At 37.8% G+C, this 10,191-nt stretch overlaps 1 protein-coding gene across 1 annotated transcript in view; it reads left to right on the top strand.

Annotated features, from left to right (window-relative positions):
* The first annotated feature begins 7,489 nt into the window (after positions 1 to 7,489).
* The window catches only part of LOC103183281 (protocadherin Fat 4), a 64,823-nt gene continuing 62,121 nt past the window's right edge, over positions 7,490 to 10,191 (top strand). Inside the window, exons 1-3 of the mRNA XM_042334424.1 lie at positions 7,490 to 7,495; positions 7,622 to 7,856; positions 8,593 to 8,940. Of these exons, the coding sequence (XP_042190358.1) occupies positions 7,490 to 7,495; positions 7,622 to 7,856; positions 8,593 to 8,940 (589 nt within the window). The remainder of the gene's footprint in view (positions 7,496 to 7,621; positions 7,857 to 8,592; positions 8,941 to 10,191) is intronic.

Raw genomic sequence — 10,191 nt, 5'->3', positions numbered from 1 at the left:
AGGTCTGAAGGTACACTAACTTAAAGAAGAAGATGACAGAAGACAGGGATGTGCTTTGCTGGAGGTGATGGAGAGAATTTCCAGTGGACAATAAATGTGACTCATGTCCTATATTCTACAAGGCTCAAACATGAAATTCTTCTAACTCTGGTTTCTTTTTGGAGTACCTTGTAAGACGTACATCATTGATGGTTTCCCACTGGGCTAGAACTAATTGGGAATGTTTCATATTTAAAGAAATGCGGCCGAAATTAAGATCATTATTGAGGTGGGATAATAGTGTTCTACACACAAAAGGCCAAATACTTCACCCAGATCTTAGCTTCAAAACTATCATCTTAAAATTGAAGATCATGCATGCAAAATTTCACCTCTGAATATACAATCACTTCACTCCTGTGAATCTTGTGAAGTGCTTTGAGACATCCTCTTGATGTGAAATACAAAGATTATGATTATAATTTTACATACTTTTAAAGGTCAGCCTTAATTTGTAAGATGGTCTTCAGAAGTTCTTAAAGAATGGTAAGTTACTTGAAATGCTTAAAATAATGTGATGACTTGTCAAAGTAGGTATGGGATTCTTCCTCTCTATAATAGAGGCATCTAAAACAACAGGACTTCAAATTAGAGCTAAGTTGAACAGAAGTGATCTCAAAAAATATTTCTTCACACTGAAGTTTGTGAAAGGTTATACACTGCCTTAGGAGGCCGTAGACGCAGAACCAATTGAATATATAAAAGACAGACAGACAGGAATCTAAGAATAGTAATAGTCTATTCAGCCCATCCAATCAGTTGTATAATTTTATTAGATCATGGCAGATCTTTTAATCCAATTTTCCCACGATTTTTCCAAAGCCCTTAATAACTTTATTTCCCAAATATCTATTTGAGTAAATGAGGAGTATCAAATGGCAAAGGGGGATGTAGGGTGCCTGTAAGGGGGAAACAGCAAAATAGCAAAACAAGTTTTTTCTTTTTTTTGGCCAGCTGGGTGTCTGACACATGTGGAAACTCATCACCATGCTTAAGAGTATCCAAACCAAGCTGAGATTTCCGTGCATCCCACGTACACATGGAAATCCCAGAGATAGATTGTTGGAATGGAATGCGCACTCTCTCCCTGGAGGGACGCTTCCTGCTTACCTAATTCCGAAAAGTATTAGGCGCAGGTTGGCAAGAGCCAAATCTTAGGGCATAAAAGCAATGAAAGGGGTCACAACGGTCAATTAAATCACTCTCCTGGCTCCCCTGCCTCAAATGCATTTATTGGCTCTGCCTTTATTGGCTCCAGCTCTTTCTTCTAGATCTCTGAGCAAAATCCAGAGCTAGCCTCAGACATACAATGATAATCGTCACATTTGGTCCAGCGCCTTTCAAATTTGGATGACATCCCAAAGCGCTTCATAGGATATATTGTAAAGTGCAGTGACTGTGTGTTTTGTGGGTGAATGCAGCAGCCAATTTGTGCACAGCAATGTCCCACAAATGGCCATGAAGTAGACTAGATGGAGTAATAGTCCATACCCACTTAAATCTGCTACAACAGTGTGGAGAAACCATCATGTGTACTGAAATTAAGGGTTGAGTTCTCATTCATAATGTATCTTCACAGTGCCAAAAACGATTTTTTTCAGCATCAACATGCTAGAGGTTTTCACTAGTGCTGGTTTTATGATCATCTGGATTGCACAGACACTGTAAATTCTCACCTTGTTCCTTCTGACCCCCTGCTAATCGGGCTTCAGAAATAATTACCTGCCAACACTCCTTACCCAGCCTCCCAAGTACACAGCACTGCAGGGCTGGAATCCTACCCAGCACAAGTAGTTGTGAGTAGTGAAAAGCAAAGCAAGGATATAAACTGGGGAAAATTACAGTACTTCCCCTCATTATATTGCTGATACACCACAACTTTGTTTTTATGGTTTCACATTCCGTAAGAATAAACAACACTTAGTGCGACACTCTTTCTAGGGCTCCTACAGGCTGGTTTACTGAGAGTGTCCAATTTATTTGCAACTGAAGCATCCTGCACTACATCTGACCCTTTAGTTACTGAATGAATTGCTCTTAAATGCCATTTAATGTCATCTCTCCAGAAAAGATCAGGTCAGGGTAAGGATAGTTTTAGGTAGTTTTACATTCAAACACTTCAATGATTCAAGTTTCTTCACTGATTCCCTTGGTTGCTCTTTCCCTTCACATTGTCTGTTAACCCATTGTGCACATAGTCTAGTGTTTGGTTAAATTCCACACAGTTCTTTCTGCTGAAGTAATGTTTTGAAAAGCAAGTTACTGCTTTCTCAATTTGGAATAAATCCATGCATAGTGGACAAACTGTGTATGACTGAAACCCAACACCCATTGTCCAGATTGATTTGAATTTGCATTTTATGTCACCGATGTTGTGACAGCAATTTGCATGAGAATATGGCCAGAGCATCAATCAAAGGAAGTTCCCATGGTCTGCAGACTGATCTCCTAATTATAACTACAGATCAACCAGATAAATAGGAAACTGTTCATTAGTCTACAGGTAGACTGACGCATGCACAACTCAACAAGTAAAAGTTTGCCTGTTTTGTCCAGCAAAGTAGACTCTCTAAATGCACCAGAATGTGTGTGGCACTCAATAAGCATTCGGCTTCCTTCCTTTCTGTGCTCCAAGCAGCATTGAAACCGGCATGTTCATTGTGCTGGCCTATTCTGCATTGGTTCAGCTGTGAATGCTCATGCATGTAAATGGTTTGCCAGTATTGAGCTGGGGGGGGGAAAGAAGAGAGAAGGGGGTGCGTCACTCAGTGAAAGAACTATAACTGGACTCCATGGACACTGAAATTCACACAGCTGCTCACTGACGCTGCCTGATGGGATAGCCGGAGCAAACAGTTCATTTGTTTTGGACTTTTCCATGACTTGTGCCTCACTCCTTCAGCGATTACGCAGGCTTATTTGGAAGCAGATTACTTGGCAAGATTAAACCTGGGAACAGCACGCTTTATTAATGCCTCTGAGTAACAGTCTGAAAGAAGAGATGTCCAAATAGATGGGAGCTGAAGCACAATCCTGTGTGTCTGTTGTACAATGGATAGCTGGAAATGTAGTAATAAAACCCTATTAGGTCTTATTCTAATCCTATGTAAGGTAGGTGTCTTCTTTATTCATTACTACAACACTTTTTCTCCTTAGAAGGAAACATCAGAACAAAATACTCTACAATAACTGGCCTCTCCTGAGTCACATACCTCACACCTCTCTCCAGTGACTCAGCAAACAATTTCTGTGTCTCAGTTGTTCTGTTTATTTAAAGAGAATATTGGTGTTTTCCTCTGTTTCGGTGAATAAGCTAACTCGCCATTAAAGTAATTATTTACCTGAGTGCTTATTGAGGTGCTTATTCAGGAGGTTTTATGATGTTTCTTTATCGAGTGCATCAAGCGAGCACGGAACAGTTGTAAAAAGGTTAAAGGAAACTACTCTAAAGGCTTTCTTTCCAAAGTACAGTGGAGCCTTGTTTGTTCGAATCCCTCTTGGTTTGAGTGTTTCAGATGTGTGAATAATCCACACATATAATAGCTCAATGAGTTTTTGGTCAAACCTTTTCCATAATAAAGTTGAGAAGGAATCCGTGTGAGGAAAGGTGTTTTAGTAACGCAGGCATTTGTGCTCTGTGCGTCCAAATCAAAGTGTTTTTGCTGTAGTTTCTGTGCTCCTTACTTTTCTTTGTCGCATTCCTGTTCTTTGGAGAGCATTCATTAGTTGCTGGTTGCTATAGTTATCCAGCAGGGTGAAATTATCTACTATTATGTAATGCTCATCAAAGCCCAACTCCTTTGAAATGGCAAAATATTTTAAAACCTAACTAACTCTTTCACAGCCGTCTCTTATCATTTGTGGATTACAGTAGAAACACTATCATATCTTAATGTGTGGCAACATTAAAAATCTGTTGAATTGGCATTAAGATAAAGAGAGTATGCTGGAACATAACACACAAAGCAGTTTTTACATCAGGAATACTATTGTGCCTAGAGAAACAAAGAAATATACAAACATTTTCTTTTATCAATTCAGTTCGTTGATAAAAAAAAGTTTGTATCTTTGCACAATATTGTATTTTCACTGAGGAAATACAGTAACAAAAATAATTTGTTATCTCCCTTAGAAAACTAGTGGCGTTTTATTTAAAACTCTTTAAAAATGTTCTAAAAGACAAATGTTGAATAATCATTGCACAAATACAATAGGCATTCCGTCATTCCTTTCTCTTGTGCTCTCATTTCTCCTTTGTAGATGGTGACAATGATCCAACACAATAGAACTGTATTTACATTTGTATAGCGTCTTTCACATTGGGAGGATGTTCCAAGGCCTTAACAGACCTGACAGACATTCCATGGCAATAGAGCTACGTGAATAGATACCTGATAAATAACTGCAGAGTAGCTCAGCTGCCTATATTCTTGGCAGGCTGGTTAAACATGTATCTCAGTAAAACTGAGTAGCTTTGTCAGCTTGACTGAAATGGAATATGTGCAAAGCACAAGTTAGGACATTTGGAAAAGCAACTAAAATGAAGCTGTCTCTTTAAAACTCCTGACATTTAAAAGCTTTGAAGACAAGGTTGTTTGAAGAGCTGTCCCTTTGTAATCTGATTCAAATGTAATTCCTTTTTATTGTAAGCAAATCAAGAATACCTTGGTTAATATAATAAACATGACTATTTACTGTTCACCAGAAATTGCGGAGCCCAATGCTTTGAAAATGTCTCATCCATTATCAGGAACACTATAGCAGATGAAATAAACCTATTTAATGGTTGCCTTTTTCTGTTTGTAGAACATTTCTAATTCCATTCAGATGTTCCCACATTTAAGGCGGATAAATTTCCAATTCAAGGCTGAAAAACAACTCAGATCTGTGCTCTTCTGAAGATCATTCTGTGCCATTGTTGATTCAACACCTCCTTACAGTCAGGGAATGCAGTGCAGATAAACTTGAATGGTAGATGTGGATAGTTATACCATCTGGGATGTTTCTATGTTAGAGCCTTTCAGTTCTTAACTTAAATACAGAGATTACATTTTGATTAATAAATCATTCAGAGTACATGAAAATGTAAAGGTGCCTCTATTTACTATACCATTTCCTCTAAAATTACTGCTAGGATTTAAACCACCAATGTGGTGAGTTGGTTGTGCCTAAACAAAATCAAATGGGATGTTGTGTTGCATCTAAGGATCCGTGCAAAAAGAAGTCTATCTTAATGGGGTTCAGGGTTCATTTATCTTGATGAAGAAAATGATGCTGAATAATGAGCAGAGTAGGCTTCTCTGACCAGTAATAGTCACATTTATTATTCAATCAACGACTGTTTGTGGGACACTGCTGTGCGCAATTGGCTGCCGCGTTTCGCCCACAAAAAATACAGTCAATCACTTTACAGTATATTCTGTGAAGGTGCTATATCAAATGCAAGGATTATTATTAGTGATAGTAATAATGGTAACATCAGGGCATTTTTTAACACATAAAGTGGTGGGGAAAATCTCCACCAGCCCCTAGGAATTCCCCAGCAGTAATTTTAAAATTCCCCACCAGTAAATTGCCTTTCCATAATAACAAAGGTAATGGAGATTTTGTTGGCAGTTGCTAAGAGAACACTGTTTAGGCAGTTTTCACAGAATCTTAGGCAAATTGTACAGAATCTTATTTGATAATTAAAGGCATTCTTGATTATGACTTATTTAATCCCTACTTTCATATTACTTCAATTATCCTAAGGTTTGAAACAACTACATGAAATATTATTCAAATCTGTTTTTTTCCCTTTGAGTTCAGTTCACATCAATGATAATTCCTTTAAAAAATGCCATGAGTAACATTGCCTTTTTACTGCTGCAACTATCTCTGAAAATGCCTGAGGCGAAGCTCTCTGGAGTAATGAAATATAAACTTCTATTCTTTTTCATAACCCAATTTACTTTTGACTGCAGAAATTCCTTCAAGTAATCTGAAACTGACATTAGAGGTTTTCTTAGTAGGAGGTAATTGATAGTAAGATATTGTGCAAATATTGTTTATAACCTATAAGAGCAAAGCCTTTGCCTTGAGGCTCCCCAAATGCACAGTTTGAAAGTTGCATTAATGAATCCATATGCTTTTAATTGGTAAACTCATTCATACCAAAAAATTATAACAAAGGCTTTTTTCCCCGCAGATCAGCATTTTTAGACAGTTTTTATACGGAGCATTATGTAAATTGCTACTGAATAGAATTTCCATAGTGAAAGAATCATTCAGCTGACATTTTCATTTTATTGACCCACTGAGATATATTTCATAGCTTAGCGTCCAGTTTTAATTCTCAAAATGCTAGATACTGTAGGATATTTTATAAAAGACAGATGAATGCTAATTATTTGAAACTAGAATAGCTCCTATACTTTGCTCCACTCAACTTGTTTGTTTCTGCTCTGTAGCTGCCAGTCTACCTAATGCATAACTGTAAGGATTCAAGAGTGGAAATGCCCTAATAGTGGCTGATGACATGCATACAGTGAATAGGTTGTGCACAGCATATACACTGATTGTTAAGGAGTTTATTTGCTTATATGTATGATTTGACTGTGGCATCATTAGGACATGAACAAAGAATATTGAGCGGTCTGATCTGTCCTCCATATGCACTATTTGTATAAAATTTTATATCTAATAATAATGATGCATATGTAATATGATGATACGTAATTTAAGTTCGCTGGGACGCTATCCTGCGTGAGGGGCGCTATATTAATGCAAGTTGTTTTTGATTATTACATCATTAAAACTTGGTATTAAACCAGTTGATCACTAAAGTCTGTGGGCGTGATTTTATATTATATATATATATGTGTATATATAATATATGTGTGTATACACACAATGTATATAACATTTTCCATTTATTTCTTTATATGCCTACATCTATTCAGTTGAGATCAGTCTTGCTGCTCTATTCTCCAATTTTTCAATGCAAATGTTTCTTTTATGATATCCACCACAGGGACAAAGCTGAAGACAGTAAATATTCTCTGACCAGTGTACTGTAGTCTGTTAAACTTGTATTCTACTGTGCTGGATATATATGTTTGCATTTGACCAATTTTTCTCATTGCTTTGCTGCGTTCAGGGAGAAATGTCACCTGAGTCTAGATTTAGCTATTTATGTTGTATTTTAGAATAGCTAGGATTTGTAAAATTCTTAAATACAGCCTTAATTTTGAAGTTGTTTCTCTGTTCATCCTTTTAACAATTACAAGAAATGGATTTCAAAGTAAAAACGGAATTCAAAAATTTGCCAAATTCTGCACGCTTTGCTTTCTTCTGTAATGCATCTAAGAAGGGCATCAAAGATTAAATGGGTCAAAGAATCAAAACTTTGGGTTTTGGAGTCCAAGTCATAACATTGAAATACTTGGCTTCCAAGGATCCTGGCATGATAATGACGGTATAATGTTTGGGTAAAGCAGTATTGACATCAGACACAATGGGCTGAATGGCCTCCTTCTATGCTGTAGATGTTTGACTCTTGCTTACTGAAGAAAATCTGTGATTTTATATCTTTTTTGAGCAGAGTTTGGATGTGAGTCTGACCCATAAAACATTGGTTAAGGCAGAAAGTGTCTCCATCGATTCCATCACTATGAGTTCGGAAACCATAGAGCTAAACCGAGAGGCTCGTTCAGCTAAGAACAGTGCCCAGTCTTCACGAGCAGCTTCGGATCATAACCCTGGGAATATCCATGACAACAGACTGGTCTTTTCAAGGAATGTTTATTCCTTTGAAATCCAAGAAGATGTAGCTCCAGGTAAAGTGATTTTTAAATCATTTAAATAAACTACTTGGCAGAGAAGCTCAGTTACAATCCAGAAATTGAACACGTTTATAGCAACCTCTTGAATTTTGACTGAAAAAATCACATCAGTTCAGAATGTTCTATGAGTTTCAGGTTGTGCTGCTTTTAAATACAGTGGGGTCAAAATTGAGACATATAACCGATTCGATATGTACCCAGCAATTCCTTCTGAAATTTCAATTCACTTTTAATATTCTGAATCTGTTAAGAAACATTTCAAATTTCACACCGTTATCTTTCTTGTTAACTTGCAAGGTTTTTTTTGGTGATTTTTCAAAAAATATCTTTGCTCTGACATTTGTCAGATGACACATTGAGCTGAGGTGCCATCTGCCTGGTCAGGTGAAAGTTGAAGATCCCATGTCACGGGGCAGCCTGGCTCATCAACAGGACTTGGAGAAGCAGACTGGTCACTGGGAGCAGTGATTCTTTCTACTTGGTTCCTGTTAACCCTGCAAGCCACAGCCCCAGTGGGTGGGGTGGGCCTAGATGGATGAGCAGCAGGAAGCTTACTAGACAGTGCTCTCAATGGCAAGCTATGGGTTCCACAAAAATTATAAAACGGGTACAATTCTTTATTTAAAAACTTACTTATAATAATAATATTAATCCTTGCATTTGATATAGCGCTTTATCGTAAGTAAGACGATGTATTAAGATGGTGCATCATCTCTTTCATTCAAACCAGGCACCGTGGTAGGCTCCATAACAGCTTCTGCTCCTAATTGGGGAACTGCTGACATCATTTATGCTATACATGAAGATGATGGCGATGGACTCTTTGTTATTAACTCAGCCAATGGAAATGTTACCCTAACTCGCCCTTTGGACTTTGAGTCTGAAAAATATTACATTCTCACTGTGAAAGCATCTGATGGAGATGGACAGTTCAGTGTGGTCCGGACTTACTTGAATGTGTTGGATATCAATGACAATCCTCCAGTGTTTGGTCTTGAATCCTACAGTGTTAACATAATGGAAAATGTCCCCGTTGGCACCAGAGTTTTAAACCTCAATGTGACTGATGCAGATGAAGGTGAGTGGTCATTTATTCTCACTTCAAGTTCTGTTTACCTTTTCAAAATACTGTATTTAACTGAAACATTTTCAAGTTGATTATAAAACAGTCAACAGTGCCACGATACTATCCATCATATTGCAAATGCATCTTATTTTTGTATTACACTCATAAAGGTCTTTAAAATGATGAAAGGTTTTGATAGAGTAGACATAGGGAAGATGTTTCTACTTGTGGGGAGACCAAAACCAGGGGCCATCAATATAAAATAGTCACAAATAGATCAAATAGGGAAGTTACAAGACATTTCTTTACACAGAGAGTAGTGGGAATGTGGAATATGCTTCCACAAGGAGTTGGTGAGGCAAATAGCATAGATATATTTAAGGGAAAGCTAGATAGGTACATGAGGGAGAAAGGAATAGAAGGTTATGCTTGAAGGCTTAGTTGAGGAAGGGCAGGAGGAGGCTCATGTGGAGCATAAACACTGGCATAGACCAGCTGGGCTGAATGGCCTGTTTCTGTGCTGTATATTCTAATGTATTAGCTATGTATTGAGGGACTTGGTGGTTTTGGGTCGGGTGTTGGGAGAGAGTTATAGTTACTCCAATGATTGAGTTTGCCATGCAGTGATAAGTAAACAAGGAAGGTTGGCTTTACAATACAATAATATGCAAATGAGGGAGGTTTAGCATTTGAACAATTTGAAATTCATAAAGTACAGACAATAATATCACAGCCTTCTCACATTGTTGAGATGTCTCAAAGAGCTTCACGGAATATACTGTAAAGTGAATTGATTGTATATTTTGTGGGTGACATATTACATACGTTTAGAAAATAAAAGTTAACTCACTGTCTTAACATGTGAATGCCTGGGACATTAGGACAGTGTCGTTCTTGTACAGTGGTGTCCCAGTTCTGATCTCCTTCTGCAGAGACACTAAACATACAGTATGACAGTAGGGATATGCAGAGGGAATTCAGAAATGTTTCACAGGTCAGATCAAATCACATCTACCTTTGTCTAGATTTGTCCCCAATGTGGGATAGTTCTATGCCATATGTCACTCTTCCCCAACAATGTCTTTCATAGAAAGCTTGGGCTTGTGATTTAATTTCAGTCTTTCAATAATGCCATTTAATATTATATCCCATATCAACCATGTCTGCTCCCTACACTCAGCAACCTCCAGCCTGGTCCATGTACCCCGCCCGGCCATGCCTGCCCTATCATCAGTGGTAGGGCCTTCAGCCCCTCTGCCCCCA

Source organism: Callorhinchus milii, unplaced genomic scaffold (assembly GCF_018977255.1).
Source record: "Callorhinchus milii isolate IMCB2004 unplaced genomic scaffold, IMCB_Cmil_1.0 Scaffold4, whole genome shotgun sequence".
Taxonomy (NCBI): Eukaryota; Metazoa; Chordata; class Chondrichthyes; order Chimaeriformes; family Callorhinchidae; genus Callorhinchus; species Callorhinchus milii.
Note: the sequence above shows the minus strand (reverse complement) of the source record. Positions and strands in the feature narration are given on the sequence as shown.